The 18,751-nt window shown below is 45.1% G+C and overlaps 1 protein-coding gene across 1 annotated transcript in view; it reads right to left on the reverse strand.

Moving 5' to 3' along the window:
* The window catches only part of igsf9b (immunoglobulin superfamily, member 9b), a 49,085-nt gene that overhangs the window by 22,639 nt on the left and 7,695 nt on the right, over positions 1 to 18,751 (reverse strand). The window contains exons 2-3 of the mRNA XM_031819738.1: positions 16,495 to 16,590; positions 14,294 to 14,500 (exon numbers count right to left, since the gene is read on the reverse strand). Of these exons, the coding sequence (XP_031675598.1) occupies positions 14,294 to 14,500; positions 16,495 to 16,555 (268 nt within the window). The 5' untranslated portion in view covers positions 16,556 to 16,590. The remainder of the gene's footprint in view (positions 1 to 14,293; positions 14,501 to 16,494; positions 16,591 to 18,751) is intronic.

An 18,751-nucleotide genomic window follows, 5' to 3' on the forward strand; every position in this document is an offset into this window, starting at 1 on the left:
TTGTGAGGCCAGAACGCTCGGATCAACCCTGCTCCTCGGCCAGAGCGTCCAGTGTGCGCTCCAGTGTGAATTTACGGTTAGCGGGCACTCTGAGTGCATTCTGGCACTCCAGATTGAAATTATGAACGCACCCAGTGTGAGAGACAGAGAGAGAAAAGCATGTTTTAATTCGAATCTGAGGTCAGACAATAGTGACAAATGCAGTTTTATTTTAATTATTTGTCTAGCCATGGATGGTCACAAATGGCAAAATTGCTTCCATTCATTAAAAAAACTAATTAGAATAAGATAAAAACTAAATATGTGCCCTGTAAATGATTGCTTTTGTTAAGATGGACAGATGAGTCACTACCACATGATTTAAAATAATGTTCCAAATTAAAGGTGTGGACAATTTCCAATCCATCCCAACTCAAAAGAAAAATATGGGGATCTGAATACTCATCAAAGATGACCAAGTATTGATGAAAATTGTTAAACGGCTCATTGCTGCATTCTACAAGGAATACAATGACAGATTATGGCGAGGTTATAGAAGGTATTTGGATCAATAATCCACTGACTACTACCAATGAGTGAGACCTCACTGACCTCAGTGAGCCTGCAACACTCCAGCAGACACATTCATTACTCCCACTTGGCCTGCATTAGCACAATATCCTGAGGCCCTCCGATACACTAGTCTCTATGGAGCACAGAGACAGAGAAACACTAGCTACTCCTTTTTCCTGTCTATTCTCCTCACTGTTTTTCCACCCCCAGATATCACATGACGACTTCAGTCTACCTTACAACGAGCTGCTATTCTGACAGGTCTGGCTGGGGTGCAGTGAAGGGTGCATAATGGAAACTCTAATGCACCCGTTCAGTTCAGCGTTCCCCTCTAAGACGCACCACCCTCTTCACATTAGCCAGAGTCAAGTTCTCCCCCAGTGGGTGGCAGGTTAAAAATCACTCAGCTCTTTCTGAGCTGCATCGCTCACTGCACTGCCAGAGAACTGGCTTGCCTGTACTCGTGACAACAGTTTTTATGTAACCATGGCCTGGGGTTTTAATATACAATATACTGTAATGTACTACATGGTGTTTAAAATCACTCTGTGCTCCCATACTTACTTTAGTCAAACTGGTGTTCAAATTGTATTAATTTTACCCACATAATTCCATTCAAGCTGGTTGTCACACATATGGAAGTCAACACTTCCGATGCAGTGATTGTGTGGCAAATGCTGTTCATTGTGGTCCATGCAGCCTCTCAGCGTTAAATCTCTGGGATAATGTTCCATTGTTCGGAGGAAATGGAATGGACATGTGATTGTTGCAGTGGTGGTTCCCACTGCTGCGTAATTACATGTTGTAATGCATAGGGATATACAGAATTTCATATGCTACAATTAATAGCGGCACCTATGGAGGAAGACAGATCATTCTGTTTACAGAGGCCTCAGTTTTGTTTTTCTTTGTCCGTTCCGTATGTGTTTAAGGGAGACAGGCAGAGGTGCATTGTGGGATGTGTTTTGATTTGAATACAATCATAAGTCTGGGGCCAGCCCCTGACAGCCCACCCCTCCCTTACCCCCAAATTTCCCTCTTCAACCCTCCTCTCCCCTAATCAGTTTAACCCTCTTATGAATAGCTCTTTGTCAAGCAATAGATTACAGTTAACTCAGTCCCTCTCTCTCTGTCCGGCTGTTTTAACCCTTGCACCAGCAAGCACGTTCTGCTCACATGGTCAAGCCACTGCAGCAGTGAGTGACACATCCGAACCTCAGCCCCAGCCAACTTGGCCAACTACAGAATGGCCCTCCATGCCTGAATCAGAAAACAAACAATTTAGAAGCAACAAGTCAACCATGGTCTACTGCATTCAAATCTGTGACAAAGCATGGAAGTGTCAATGTACCAATACCTGTTTTTAATGACACTGTATTTGAAACATACTAACATACTGTATGACTTAGAAATTATCATGTGCAGGTGTTCATGCATGTGTGAGTTTTTTTATGAGCCTTTTTTTATTTCCGTACATGATGTACAGTACTGGTAAATAATTGACAGATGCTGCATTTGTTCTGCTCATTCGTTTTAAATGAAATCAAGCTTTATTTATACAGCACATTTCAGACATGTAATTTGTATAAAGGCAATTCTAACATTTTAAATACATCACAATACATTCATTACAGAATTCACAAGATACTAAGTGTGTGCTCTCAGGCCCATACTCCACTACCACATATCTACACACAAAATCAAGGTGTATGTGTGTGTATTGTGCGTATGTTATCATGTGTGTGTATGCATGCCTCTGTGCCTATGTTTGTGTTGCTTCACAGTCCATAAGGTGTATTTTTATCTGATTCTACTGCTTGCATCAGTTACCTGATGTGGAATAGAGTTCCATGTAGTCATGGCTCTATGTAGTACTGTGCGCCTCCCATAGTCTGTTCTGGACTTGGGGACTGTGAACAGACTTCTGGTGGTATATCTTGTGGGGTATGCATGGGTGTCTGAGCTGTATGCTAGTCATTCAAACAGACAACTTGGTGCTTTCAACATGTCAATACCTCTCACAAATACAAGTAGTGATGAAGTCAATCTCACCTCTAGAGATTGACATGCATATTATTAATGTTTGCTCTCTGTGCACATCCAAGGGCCAGCTGTGCTTCCCTGTTCTGAGCCAATTGCAATTTTCATAAGTCCCTCTTTGTGGCACCTGACCACAAGTCTCAACAGTAGTCCAGGTGCGACAAAACTAGAGCCTGTAAGACTTGCCTTGTTGATAGTGCTGTTAAGAAGGTAGAGTAGTGCTTTAATATGGACAGATTTCTCCCTATCTTAGCTACTGTTGTATCAATATGTTTTGACCATGGCAGTTTACAATCCAGGGTTACTCCAAGCAGTTTAGTCACCTCAACTTGCTCAATTTCCACATTATTTATTACAATATTTAGTTGAGTGAATGATCTGTCCCAAATACAATGCTTTTAGTTTTTGAAATATTTAGGACTAACTTATTGAAACCAACTGCAGCTCTTTGTTAAGAGTTTCAGTCATTTCAGTTGCTGTAGTGGCTTAAGTGTATGGTCTTGAGTCATCCGCATACAAAGACACACTGGCTTTACTCAAAGTCAGTGCTCAGTCCAATGCTCTAACCACTAGGCTACCCTGCCGCCCCTATATTGTGATCACTACATCCAATGGATCTGGATAATGCTTTCAAGCACATTTCTGCAGCATTAGTAAAGATGTGATCAATTCATGTTGATTATTTAATTCCTGTGCTGTTTGTAACTTCCCTGGTAGTGTCACGCCCTGGTCTAAGTATTTTGTGTTTTTTCTTCATGTATTGGGTCAGGCCAGGGTGTGGCATGGAGTTTTTGTATTGTGGTGTGTTTTGTCTTGGGGTTTTGGTGTGTATATATTTGGGATTGTAGCTAGTGGGGTTTTCTAGCAAAGTCTATGGCTGTCTGGAGTGATTCTCAATCAGAGGCAGGTGCTTATCGTTGTCTCTGATTGGGAACCATATTTAGGCAGCCATATTCTTTGTGTTTGTCGTGGGTGATTGTCCTATCTGTTCTATGTGTACTCTATATTAGTTTTACACAAGTATAGGCTGTTTCGGTTTTCGTTTCGTTCTTTGTTTTGTAGTGTTTGTTTATTTAGTGTTACGTTTTGTTCATTAAATATGGATCGCAATCGACACGCTGCAGTTTGGTCCGACTCTCATTCATCACCACTAGAAAGCCGTAACGGGTAGGTTGGCTGATAACCTGAGTGGGCAGCTTGATGAAAGCCAGTCAATATTTAAATCACCCAGAAAATATACCTTTCTGTCAATATCACATACATTATCAAGCATTTGACACATGTTATGCAGATACTGACTGTTAGCACTTGGTGGTCTATAGCAGCTTCCCACAAGAATGGGCTTTTAGGTGAGGCAGGTAAACCTGTAGCCATATTACTTCAACAGTATTTAACATGAGATCTTCTCTAATCTTTACAGGAATGTGGCTCTGAATATAAACAGCAACACCTCCACCACTGGCATTTCTGTATTTTCTGCAAATGTTCTAAACTTGTATTACTACCACTGTATCATCAAAGGTATTGTCTAAGTTAGAGGTCGACCGATTATGATTTTTCAACGCCTACACCGATATCGATTATTGGAGGACCAAAAAAAGCAGATACCGATTAATCGGTAATAATGACAATTACAACAATACTGAATGAACACTTATTTTAACTTAATATAATGCATCAATAAAATCTATTTAGCCTTAAATAAATAATGAAACTTGTTCAATTTGGTTTAAATAATGCAAAAACAAAGTGTTGGAGAAGAAAGTAAAAGTGCCATGTAAAAAAGCTAACATTTAAGTTCCTTGCTCAGAACATGAGAACATACAGTATGAAAGCTGGTGGCTCCATTAAACATGAGTCTTCAATATTCCCAGGTAAGAAGTTTTAGGTTGTAGTTATTATAGGAATTATAGGACTATTTCTCTCTATACCATTTGTATTTCATATACATTTGACTATTGAATGTTCTTATAGGCACTTTAGTATTGCCAGTGTAACAGTATAGCTTCCGTCCCTCTCCTCGCCCCCTACCTGGGCTCGAACCAGGAACACATTGACACAAGCCACCCTCGAAGCATCGTTACCCATCACTCCACAAAAGCCGCGGCCCTTGCAGAGCAAGGGGAACAACTACTTCAAGGTCTCAGAGCGAGTGAAGTCACCGATTAAAATGCTATTAGCGCATGCTAACTAGCTAGCCATTTCACATCGGTTACACCAGCCTAATATTGGGAGTTGATAGGCTTGAAGTCATAAACAGCTCAATGCTTGAAGCACAGCGAAGAGCTGCTGGCAAACGCATGAAAATTTTGTTTGAATGAATGCTTACGAGCCTGCTGCTGCCTACCATCACTCAGTCAGACTCCTCTATCAAATATCAAATCATAGACTTAGTTATAACATAACACACGGAAATACGAGCCTATCGTCATTAATATGGTCGAATCCGGAAACTATCATTTTCGACAAAACGTTTGTTTCAGTGAAATACAGAACCGTTTCGTATTTTATCTAACAGATTGCATCCCTAAGTCTAAATATTGCTGTTACATTGTACAACCTTCAATGATATGTCATAATTATGTACAATTCTGGCTAATTAATTATGGTCTTTGTTAGGAATGAATTTCCTGCCGTACAAACCTACACATACGCCGCTATGGTCACAAGACGCAGGCCTCCTAATTGTCCCTAGAAATTCTAAGCAAACAGCTGGAGACAGGGCTTTCTCCTATAGAGCTCCATTTTTATGGAATGGTCTGCCTACCCATGTGAGAGACGCAGACTCGGTCTCAACTTTGAAGTCTTTACTGAAGACTCATCTCTTCAGTGGGTAATATGATTGATTGTAGTCTGGCCCAGGAGTGTGAAGGTGAACGGAAAGGCTCTGGAGCAATGAACCGCCCTTGCTGTCTCTGCCTGGCCGGTTCCCCTCTCTCCACTGGGATTGTCTGCCTCTAACCCTATTACAGGGGCTGAGTCACTGGCTTACTGATGCTCTTTCATGCCATCCCTAGGAGGGGTGCGTCACTTGAGTGGGTTGAGTCACTGATGTGATCTTCCTGTCTGGGTAGGCGCCCCCCCTTGGGTTGTGCCGTCGCGGAGATCTTTGTGGGGTATACTCGGCCTTGTCTCAGGATGGTAAGTTGGTGGTTGAAGATATCGCTCTAGTGGTGTGGGGGCTGTGCTTTGGCAAAGTGGGTGGGGTTATATCCTTCCTGTTTGGCCCTGTCCGGGTGTATCATCGGACGAGGCCACAGTGTCTCCTGACCCCTCCTGTCTCAGCCTCCAGTATTTATGCTGCAGTAGTTTATGTGTCGGGGGGCTAGGGTCAGTTTGTTATATCTGGAGTACTTCTCCTGTCTTATCCGGTGTCCTGTGTGAATTTATTTATGCTCTCTCTAACCCACTCTTTCTCTATTTTTCTCTCTCGGAGGAGGACCTGAGCCCTAGGACCATGCCTCAGGGCTACCTGGCATGAGGACTCCTTGTTGTCCCCAGTCCACCTGGCCGTGCTGCTGCTCCAGTTTCAACTGTTCTGCCTGCAGCTATGGAATCCTGACCTGTTCACCGGCTGGGCTACCTGTCCCAGACCTGCTGTTTTCAGCTCTCTTGAGACAGCAGGAGCGGTAGAATACTCTTAATGTTCGGCTATGAAAAGCCAACTGACATTTACTCCTGAGGTGCTGACTTGCTGCACCCTCGACAACTACTAGCCTGGTTCCTCTCTAGTTTTCTTCCTAGGTTTTGGCCTTTCTAGGGAGTTTTTCCTAGCCACCCTGCTTCTACACCTGCATTGCTTGCTGTTTGGGGTTTTAGGCTGGGTTTCTGTACAGCACTTTGAGATATGAGCTGATGTAAGAAGGGCTATATAAATATATTTGATTTGACTTCACACAGTTCACAATGAGCCAGGCGGCCCAAACTGCTGCATATACCCTGACTGCTTGCACGGAACACAAGAGAAGTGACACAATTTCCCTAGTTATAGGAAAATCATGTTAGCAGGCAATATTAACTAAATATGCAGGTTTAAAAATATATACCCGTGTATTGATTTTAAAGAAAGGCATTGATGTTTATGGTTAGGTACACACTCATCTGCAAAATCTTTAAAAAGGGGTAAGCCACGCTTCAGGGACAAGAGGTAAATACCTTCACCCAAACCTTCAGGAACTCCGCTGCGGGGGAGAAAAACACCATCAAAAGCGCATCACCACCAATGGTTCACTCTCTCCCTCCGAAACCAAAGCCGGGGCTTCAGGCTGCCCCGGAATGATGTAATCCGATTCACACTCTGAAAACCCGCCAATCAGGGATAGTATATCGTCCTTGGGAATCCAAACTCTGAACACAGGTAAAGAAACCGGAATGAGCCAAACTCAGCTGAGATGACACCCCTATCAACTCCAGCCATCAATCTTCCTCACAAAGTCAGCCCGGCCGGAGACAATGGTCACACAAAATATTCCAAACCAATGCCTCCTGAGTTTGTTTCCACCTCTGGCAAACAGGACAGCACTCATGAGTATCATTCATTTTCATTGTGAAACCACATGCCATAAGCCACGGTCAGTGGTTCAAACTCAGCTGGTTAGCCTTTTTGAACTTACTCTTGCCACTGACCATCTTACTCAAGCATGGAAGCATTAGCTACACAAGCAGAGCAAAGTAGTTTGCTTTTAGCAAATCCAAAAAATCAATGCCAAGACCCAAAACTCACAACATCTACAGTGATGAGTACTCTCTCTCCACTAACAGACACGTATTGTAACTCGGAGCCAAATCTCGTAGACTTCGTGTGCTTAAAACATTTGTAAATTACGTGACATGTTCTTCCTTCGGGAGAGCTGAAGTGCGAAGAATTAAGGAAATGGATGCGAGCCCAGTTATTATAGCCAGGAAGGTGGGGCTTCTGAGGGAGGGCTCGGCATCCATTGGCCGATGGGGCTTGATTTCAGTCTCTCCCACTGCTCCCTCATCTTTGAGCTCCAGCCGTCTTCATTCCCCTTGTACCGCTCGAGGATAGCGTAGATCATAACACTGATGTCCGGGAGGGCACTCGCCTGGGCTACGGCGGTGTGGGTATGAGTACTCTGTTGAGCCAGACGAGGAACCCATTACTCGGGTGCGAGTAATGGGTTCCTCGTCTGGCTCAACAGAGTACTCATACCTACTGATGAGCCTGGACTTTTTAATGGACAGATGGAAATATAATGTCCTGTTGTCCCGCAATACAGATAGCTCCTGGTGTTCAGTCTGCGTTTACGTTCATCTGGAGATAATCGAAGCCCTTCCCAGTAGCTTGGGCTCTGGAGGAGGCGTCCGCCCTCTGCAATTCCCGTGAGCACTCTTGTGACATCTGATTCTCTCGGAAATGCCACCCTTTTATGGGGTGACCAGGCCAAATTACTCTGGGTGCTCATTGACTCTGGAGCAAATGAGAGCTTTATCAATACTCCCTTGGTGTCGGAGCTTGGTATCTCCACTCAGCCCATCTCCATTCCCATGGACGTCAGAGTGCTGGATGGGCAAACTATTGGCAGAGTCACCCGCAATACCTGCCATTGACCTTCTCCCAGACACTACACCCCCTCGGGGGTTGGCTTTACACCCTGTCGGGTCTGGAGACCAAGGCTATAGAGGAGTACAATGAGAACTCACTCATTGCAGGGAGTATTTGCCCATCGGCCTCCCCCGCTGGCGTAGGGTTCTTCTTTGTGGAGAAGGACAAAACCCTGCACCCATGTATCAACTACAGGGGTTAATGGGTAAAGAATACCCTCTACCACTCACCTCCTTGGCTTTCGAACCTCTTAAGGTAGCGACCATCTTCTCTAAGTTGGACCTTCAGAACGCCTACCATATGGTTCGGATACGGGAAGGAGATAAGTGGAAAACAGCCTTTAACACAGCTAGCGGGCACTATGAGTACTTAGTTATGCCATTCGGGCTGACCAACGCTCCCGCTGTGTTCCAGGCCCTGGTCAACAATGTGCTCCGGGACATGCTGAACCGGTTCGTGTTTGTCTACCACGACGATATCATGGTCTTTTCCCGGTCAGCTCAAGAACACGTCCTCCACGACAGACAAGTCCTTCCGTGTCTCCTGGAGAACCAGCTTTTAGTTAAAACAGAGAAGTGTGAGTTCCATCGCTCCACCATCTCCTTCATTGGATACGTCATCGCTGCAGGACATATACAGATGGATCCAGACAAGGTGAGAGTGGTGGTGGATTGGCCTCAACCCACATCCAGAGTGCAGCTGCAACGTTTCCTGGGCTTTGCTAACTTCTACCGCCGCTTCATCCAGGATTACAGCAGCATCGTGGCTTCCCATCTCTCAGCAGTCACAACCCCCAAGGTTCCCTTCACGTAGTCTCCAACAGCTGACCAGGCGTTCTTCACTACAGCCCCCATCTTAGTCCATCCGGACCCATCCCGTCAGTTTGTGGTGGAGGTCGACACCTCGGATGTCAGAGTTGGGGCCGTCCAGTCCCAGCGTTCTGCCCAGGATTAAAAGCTGCACACCTGCGCTTTCCTCTCCCATCGTCTTACCCCTGCTGAGAGAATCTATGATGTCGGAAATCGAAAACTCCTTGCTGTCAAGATGGCGTTGGAGGAGTGGAGGCAGTGGTTGGAAGGGGCAGAACACCCATTCTTAGTGTGGGTGGACCATAAGAACCTGGAATATCTCCGCACCACCAAGCACCTCAACTCTAGGCAGGCTCGTTGGGCCCTGTTATTCACCCGGAGGGGTTCCGGCTAACCAGATGTTTGTCCCGGATGTTTGTCCCCGATCCTGGAATGGGCGCATTCCTCTCGACTGACCTGCCATCCAGGCTCCAGTCAGACCCTGGCTTTTGTTCGACGACGCTTTTGGTGGCCTTCCATGGTGCCGCATCCGCATTCGCCACCGCCCGCACGGTGTGTGCACAAAATAACCCTGCAGCAAGATATGGCTGGCCTATTTCAACCACTCCCTGTTCCTCACCGCCCCTGATCCCATATATTGGGCTCCCCCCATCAGACGGCAACACTACTATCATGACGGTGGTGGATAGGTTTTCTAAAGCCGTCTATATTATTCCCCTTCCCAAGTTACCCTCAGCCAAGGACACTGCTCAGCTCATGGTGCAGCACATCTTCTGGATCCATGGACTTCCGGGCGACATGGTCTCCGATCAGGGTCCCCAATTCTCGTCCTGGTTCTGGAAGGCGTTTGCACCCTCATTGGGTCGTCGGCCAGCCTGTCCTCTGGTTTCAACCCCCAATCTAACAAGCCAATTAGGACCTGGAGACGGCCCTTCGTTGCCTCGTCTCCACCAACCCAACCACCTGGAGCCAGCAACTCGTGTGGGTTGAATACGCCCGCAACACCCTTCCCTGCTTGGCCACTGGTCTCTCGCCCTTTGAGTGTTCCTTGGGATATCAGCCCCCGCTCTTCCCCGAGCAAGAGGAATTCAGCATACCCTCTGCCCAGATGTTCATCCGCCGCTGTCGCCGTACCGGGCTGCTCTTTTGAAGACTACATCCAGGTATCGCAACAAGCGGATCGCCACCGGACCCCTGCTCCCCGCTAGTGGCTTGGGCAGAGAGTATGGCTCTCCACTCGGGACCTGCCCCTCCGAGTGGAGTCCCGTAAACTTTCCCCCCGTTTTATCAGCCCATTCCTCAACTCTAAAATCCTTAGCCCCTCTGCTGTTCGCCTTCTGTTGCCCCACACCCTCCGTATCCATCCTACGTTTCCTGTGTCCAAGAAAAAACCTGTGTCTCACTGTCCTTTATCTTGTGTTTCCAGGTCCACTCCTCTCCCCCATCTCATCGATGACCATCCGGCTTACACGGTGAGGCGCCTACTGAGTGTTCGACCTCGAGGCAGGGGATACCAGTACCTGGTCGACTGGGAGGGTTATGGCCCAGAGGAGAGGTGCTAAGTCCCTGCTAAGAACATCCTGGACTCAGCCCTCATTGCTGAATTCCACCGTCGGCACCCTGGTCAACCAGATATGTGCCCAGGCAGGGCGCCAGGTGGCGCTCCTAGAGGAGGAGGGGTCCTGTCACACACTGATGGGTTTCACCTGTCTTTGTGCTTGTCTCCACCCCATTCCAGGTGTGGCCCATCTACCCGATTATCCCATGTGCATTTATACCTGTGTTCTCTGTTTGTCTGTTGACAGCTTGTCTTGTCAGGTTTTACCAGCGTGCTTTCCCGTCTTCCTGTTTTCTCAAGTTTCTGTTTCCTAATATTCCCAGTTCTGACATTCTGCCTGCCCTGACCCCGAGCCTGCCTGCCGGTCTGTACCTACCTGACTCTGCCCTGGATTACGGACCTCTGCCTGCCCTTGACCTGTCTATGGCCTGCCCCTTGTTTGGTCAATAAACATCTGTGATTCTAGCTGTCTGCATCTGGGTCTTATCCTGAGTTCTGATACTTTCAATTTATAACCCTCTCCTTGTTGTAAACTACTCTTCCAACAGTACAGGTGTTGTATCTTAATTTGATCATCCTATTGTTGCAGGAAATGCAAATTTGTAGTGTATTCAAGGTTTAAACTTTCCACTTTAACATTTCAGACTTGATTTTCCCTATCCAAAACTGCATCAACCCCTAATTTTTTAAAATTATAATCCAAACAAAAATGCACATTTCCTGTTGCTGCATGATTATTTTCCTTCTGTGAGAAACTTAGATGAACTCAGATTAAGATCCTATATCTGTAGGTAACAGAGGCCTGGCTCAACCAAAGCTCCTCTCTTCTCATGTGTGAAACTCAAGCCAAGTCTGGGACAGGTCTGGGATAAGGTAGAACCTCCCAGGCAGTGCTTGGGGCTTAAAGAAGGACTTCACACAAAAGCTCCCAAGCTGCACAATACTGGGCCTGATCTCATTCCCATGGGACACACCTACAGCGCTGTGAGATGAAGTAACAGAACCTTTGTCCTGATGGAGTAACTTAGAGCTGGAGAACATGAGATCCACGGATCTAGCCTGCATTCTTCTCATATTGTGTCACTGTTTGGCAAACGTCTCCCTGGTCCAGTTTTAGTAGAAATACAGATTGCTGCTGGATCATGTGGGTCAGCCTCAGCTGCCACCTCTCTGTTTGGCTCTCTCCTGGCTGAGTTGGTCGAATAGGGTCATGTTTAGTAAGGCATTGTTGACCAACTGTAAAATGTCAATTCCAATTAAAAGATGGTGGAGGAACAAGGCTCATTAATTGAGGTTCTTTAATGTGTGTATTTGTATGAGGGCCAAACAAGGCCATGACTCCCCCGGTGTTCACGGCTCACACTGAGACAGAATGATGGGGGCCTGCTGGGCTGAGTCTGGGGTTTTGCCGCTGTCGTTCTACCCCCAGGAGGGTGTGCCCTCCACACCGTCTCCACTCATTTACTTCAGCGGAGAGGACACATTTGATCTGCCCTTTTTAGAGCAAGTGCCCCTGACAGCGCGGCCAGTGAATGGAGACTCACATTTACTCAAAAAGCACAACTCCAACAGACTTCACTAGCCGAGTTCACTCTACTTCAGTATTTCAGTGACTATTTATTTGTCTCTTCCTCTTTGTTCTCAGGTGATTGATGTTCAGCCCTCCAGGGCATGTTTAGAAAAGAGACATGGAGGAAGAAGGATGTGGCACTGGGCAGACTCCTTCAAAATGGTTTCTCTCCAGAAATAAAAGATTTGCAGAGCAGCCTGCACAAGTAATCTGTCTGTTTCAGAGCGAATGGCTTCTAATGGGGTCAACAGAAGGACATTACTCTGTGGCACAGACACAGACACAGACACAGCAAGCACTCCTCAAGCACTCACTGTAATCTGAAATACACTTGATATCCTATCTGAACAATTAGAGATTAAACGTATTACTTTATTATACCCCCATCCAAGATAATGCTTCCTCTCATTCTTTCATGAGACACTATTAGACTGGCGGATGGCGTCAGTGCAAGATTGTACATGAGAGATAGAGCAGTCTCATAAACTCTTAATAAGGATGAAAAAAAGCTAGGCATTTCTTCCTATTACTAAAACGTTTTGTTGTGCTTGTTAGTCCCTGAGCATAGACAGCTTGAGACAAAGATCAGGAAGTGGTTGTGTTTCATACTGTCTAGTGAGGTGGGGCTGTGGTTCAATCTGAAATCCCCCATACATTTTTATTTGATGGTAGAATACATTAGATCCGCAGTGCTGATACGCTTCACATGTTGCCACCTGCCTCCAAAAGGAGGGGAGCTGAGAGGATATGAGGCAGACAGGGGTTAAGCAGACCCCAGACACACAGAGAGGGAGAATATCCCTCATCAAAACCAAGTCCTTTTTGATTTCTAACAAACCGTTAGATTGTTGTTGTTACTTTTCTGTTGTTTTTACCCCCATAGCCTCAGTGATGAATTATGGTTTATGTTGCATCACATGATTGCCTTAAAACAATAACACTGGGGTTTATGGGTGGGTCAGAAAGACGGCCAGACATCTGTTGGTTAGTGCTCTTCCGGCCATTCCTGAATTGTCAGAGCCTGGTCGGTGTCCAGTGCACACCAGGGTACATTTGATCTTTAGTGTGATAGCTGAAATCATCTACTGATTGTTTTTAAGTGAAAACCAACTGTAGGTGGACTTGAAAGGCTTCCTGCCAGGTTCAGTGACCTCGATGAGAGAATATGGGATTTTGGAGGCACAAGTACTGTCGTGGGCTCCGTCAGAGGAAGGGGTGGATGTGATATAGACCTTTGTCTTTTGTTCTCTGAGAGACAATGACTGGATTATGGTACTCTAGGTAAGAAAACTCTATTATTCCATATACTTCATTCATTCTCCATACAGCAAAGCAACCTCTTCACTGGGTCACCCCACTGAATACCAATAAAAAACTGTCATCAGACCACCAGCCCCCACCCCAACCAAGCCTGTCTCAATTCAACCATACTTTTTTTTATCACCCCCCCCCTTGCACTCACACACATATGCATGCACACACAAAAACATACACACATGCATGTGCACACACCCACACACAGCCCCGTCTGTCATCCCACCTCCCTGACTGATCCATTAACATATTTACGTCCTCACCCAAGCCCTGCCCCAGTCCCCTGCCCCAGTCCCCGCCCCGGTACTATGGAGGCCCTACCACACACCCAGACACACAGTGTAATTACAGGGCTCTTGTTTGGGTGGATTACCTATTTGGGGTATTCTCACCACTAAACCCCCCAGCATTCATAAATACCATTGTAGCCCCCTTCCACTTCCCCACCCCCACTCAAAACAAAACAGCTGTACTTAAATCACATTCCCAGCGAGCTACTAGTGAGGGGAAAGAAAGGCTCAAAGGAAGGTAATTGAAAGTTGTTTTAAGACAATGTGACCTTGTTGCACAGAATCTCTTCAGATATAATCAGAGAAATGCGTATTTTTCAGGTCCTTGTCTTGAGGTTAAACTCTCCTTTGTCCTTCTCCCATACGATACACTGAGGAATGTAGAGACTGCACTGGGGTGTTGTATGCAGGCAAATGGCTCCCAATAAACCAGCAGGACAAAAGATTAAATTGCACCAGGACTTAAAGTGAGACCCAAAAGGTTCAAATGTTCAGCCATGTTGTATAACTGCAATTGCCACAGTGTATTTGCTATGCATTGTGTAATTTGAAAGAAGCAGTGATAAGACATAGATCTGGGACAAGAGGACTCACCCTTGTAGTTGGGATGCACACGTGGTGCGTACACTCCGAATTTGATGAGGATGGGAACATTGTAACCCAGACGAACCCACTCCACCACATGCAGTGGGAACAAGTTTGGGGTGGTTACTCCTGTAGAAAGGGGGTTAAGACTGCAACCTAGCTCTGCAGTCCCCCCAACCCTGGCTCGTACCACCGCCTCCACACCCTGGGACGTACCTGAGGAGAAAGCACACAAATCAAATCAAATCAAATTTATTTATATAGCCCTTCGTACATCAGCTGATATCTCAAAGTGCTGTACAGAAACCCAGCCTAAAACCCCAAACAGCAAGCAATGCAGGTGGAGAAGCACAGTGGCTAGGAAAAACTCCCTAGAAAGGCCAATACCTAGGAAGAAACCTAGAGAGGAACCAGGCTATGTGGGGTGGCCAGTCCTCTTCTGGCTGTGCACAGGTTGCAATAATACAATGGTGGTAGGCTGAGCATGACTGGTGAATCGTCAGTAAAACATGTTGATGCCTGAAGAGTCAACAGTCAAGATCCACATGTGGATCTGTTCCACATAGGGTTGAGTCTCATGCAGAGCCAGATACATGCTGAGTTTTCTCCCAAATGTATTCTGTGGAATTTCTGGTTCTGAAGATATTGAGTAAATATTCACTTGATTTTTTGCAGGGCAGAGAACCGATGATAAAATTGTTTAGCAGCCAGCAACAGCTTGGCTCCTTTATTGGAGGGAAGGGGAGGACAAGAAACAAGACTAAACCCAAAAGGCAAGGATGGAAAAAAAATGGAAGGACATTGAGAAACTAACATGCAGTAAAGGATAAGAGATTAGAGTAAATAGCAGAAACACATTTAAATGTCAATAAATATTGGATGTCAGCCTGCATATTTCCAATGACTGTGTTAATCTCTAGAGTATGCTTAGTTTAAAACAGACATACAGGGGCCATGTAAAACAATGACACTCCATTTGGTGACAAGACCGCTGGACTGCAACTCTTTAAACATGTTTCAATTCCATTAACGACACATGGGCCAGAGCCTGAGAGCCTGGCAGTGTTGTGTTGTCTCTGTACCTCGTCTGGCCTAGTGATTAAGCACTAATCTCAAAGGGGGACACTCCCTGATAGAGGGCAGGGCAGCAGGCCCCTCACCGCTCCCTCCCACTCTGCCACCCCCTGGGGTCCACACATGGCTTGCGCTCCACAAAACTCCCCTCCCCCTAGAAGCGTGCCTTTGGGATGGGGCCAGTATAAATCCCAGATTGATCTTAATCCGCACCCGTAGATATTTTTTAGAGTAGGATTTCACCCCATTCCCTTGTACACACTTGTGTCTAGACCCCCAGACCCCCTCCTCATCACTTTCCCCAATCCAGGCCATGTGTACATAGTGGCAGATGTCAGAGATTTATCCATATGATGCTGTGAATCATATGTTCTAGGGAGAACATTCAGAAAATTCCACTGGCCAGTACATGAGAGTCAAGGGCTATGTGAACAATGAATCTAAAGAGAGTGAAATAAACTACAGAGGAAAATACATTGGTAGTTAAGGGTAGAAAAGGATGCAGAGAGACAGAAACGGAAGGTAATGAATTGGATGAGAGGGTTTCTCTGATAATGAATTGGATGAGAGAGTTTCTCTGATAATGAATTGGATGAGAGGGTTTCTCTGATAATGAATTGGATGAGAGGGTTTCTCTGATAGTGAATTGGATGAGAGGTTTTCTCTGATAATGAATTGGATGAGAGGGTTTCTCTGATAATGAATTGGATTTAGAGGGTTTCTCTGATAATGAATTGGATGAGAGGGTTTCTCTGATAATGAATTGGATGAGAGGGTTTCTCTGATAGTGAATTGGATGAGAGGTTTTCTCTGATAATGAATTGGATGAGAGGGTTTCTCTGATAATAAATTGGATGAGAGGGTTTCTCTGATAATGAATTGGATGAGAGGGTTTCTCTGATAATGAATTGGATGAGAGGGTTTCTCTGATAGTGAATTGGATGAAAGATTTTCTCTAGAGGTACATTTTACATGATACGTTTTTACAGTGTATAATTTAACTACAGTGTTGTACCATTCTAATAGAAATGTATGAAGTGAATTACTTGGGTAGCTAGGAGAGCAAGGCAGGTGTAAGGAGAGAAACCAATAAAAATGTGATGAGCATCTTCCCAGATGTACAGTATGATACTTACGCAGCAGACAGAGGGCAACAACAGTGGTGACACCCAGAAGCCACAGTCTCTCCAATCCCATGGCCGTCCCTCACACTCCTTCACACATCTCCCAACCTGAAAACACAGAAACACACACATTCAATTCAAACCTCTGACACACAGTAACACACAGCCTTCAATACTGTACAAGGACCTTCCCACTGCATCTGGCATCAGACAAGACCAAGGTAATCGTCCAAGTTAACATCAACCCTAAAGTATTTCATAATCCCTACTTTAAACTGGATTCCAGTCTGTTGATCACTTGATAACTGACTGCATTCTGTAAATAATCTTTGCACACTGCAAATGTGATGTCTGATCTGTGGTTGGGATTTGGGAAACATGCTTATTCAAACTAGCATTGGGAGGGGAAATATTTCCTCTGAGTGGACATCATGCCCTGTTTGTGTGTGTGTGTGTGTGTGTCTGTGTGTGTGTGTGTGTGTGTGTGTGTGTGTGTGTGTGTGTGTGTGTGTGTGTGTGTGTGTGTGTGTGTGTGTGTGTGTGTGTGTGTGTGTGTGTGTGTGTGTGTGTGTGTGTGTGTGTGTGTGTGTGTGTGTGTGTGTGTGTGTGTGTGTCCCTGTCACTGATACGGTCAAAGAGATTTACCTTCTGCCTCTGATTGGTTCAGCTCATACCGTAGGTCTCCTATCATGCTAACTGGGCTAAAAGCTATAGACACGTGACACGTGCAAGAGGAAAACACCAGCGACATCTCTGTTTACTGACTGGCTATCTCAACCTGGAATATACAAGATCTGAGGTCATCTGCCTTTGGCCTAAAGAGCAGGAACCCAGACTTTATCAAAGAAATTGGAAATACAGACATTGTCATCCTACAAGAAACATGGTATAGAGGAGATCTCATCATCTCAACCTCAGTCTAGTCATCACCCCAGTCGTCATCATCCCAACCACAGTCTAGTCTTCATCCCAAACCCAGTCTAGTCTTCATCCCAACCCCAGTCTTCAATGCACTTTAAATGTATTTCTCCTCTTGAGTTTCAATGTAAAAAAAAAATTGTATCGTCCAGAGTTTTTGAGAAGTGAACCCTGTAAATGCAAGGGAATTTAATTTATATCTCTGACATTGTGCAGTATTGCTCCGACCCACTGAATATGAACAGGATATTACTGTAACCAGACTGCTCAATAATCAATTTCCTAGAAAGTAAAATGTTTAGAGCCTGACAATAAAATGGGTCAATAAAGCTGGGAAAACTGAATCTGTGCTACACTGTCTGGTCAGTGATGTGTTAAGGTTGCAACCTACATCTTAAAATCTACAATTTAAATGATCCCCTTCCCTTTCTTAGAAAATAATGGAATGACCCCCCGCATCCCCACATACACACTGTATTCTCCCACACACTTTATTCAGAGCCACTAATACCAGCTTATCACTAGTGTAAGTTAATTACACTAATATAAGGAGGCTATTTTTGGAAAGCTAACAACAGCATATTACGCCAACTCAACTCACGTGACACATTTGGTGCTCTAGTGTCGCATGTTAGTTTGCCATTTCATCGTGTAAAAACTGGCGCACTTGTATTATCCAGCCCTAACTCCAGGTTCGGCAATTTACCTGTGCTGAGACGGGAGGAGTGTCAATATTTGAGGTGTGGCCTTGACCTATCTAGCCATGACCCACAGTTTGCATGGAAGGAGAGATGTGCCTTTTGCGCCGGTGAATCTTGTTTTTAGAAACATAAAAAATATATAGGTTTCCCCCCATTTTGTTTAATTTGATTAAAAACTAAGCATAGCCTACCCTCCCTTTAGGAGGCTGGTTTAGCAGCATCGCATAGGTGTGTCTTTTTATCCTGACCATTAGCCAAAAGTACCCTATGAATAAAGGGGTTTTAATATGGTCTACTGAGAGTGCTTTGAGGTTTTTTCCCTCACAATTCACATATCTGAATTTCACTTGTTCAAGTAGGCCAGGGGATGGCAATAGGTGGCCCGCGGGCCAAAACTGTCCCGAAAGTGATTTTTTGAGGCTGACTAAAGTCTTTAGAATTTTCATTTTTGGTAAAAGAAATACTGTAAAATCACCAGGAATTCAGCTAAAAGGTATTACCACGATTTAAAAAAAAAAGAGACAAAGGTGATTGTGTCTCAATGTAATTAACTTATGAAATTATTGTAATTTTCAAATACAATCTCTTTTTGGGATTAATTGTGGTCAATTGGCAGTGTACAAATTATTTAAATCACTCGGACAAAAATT

The sequence above is a fragment of the Oncorhynchus kisutch genome, linkage group LG3 (genome assembly GCF_002021735.2).
Source record: "Oncorhynchus kisutch isolate 150728-3 linkage group LG3, Okis_V2, whole genome shotgun sequence".
NCBI classification, from domain to species: Eukaryota; Metazoa; Chordata; class Actinopteri; order Salmoniformes; family Salmonidae; genus Oncorhynchus; species Oncorhynchus kisutch.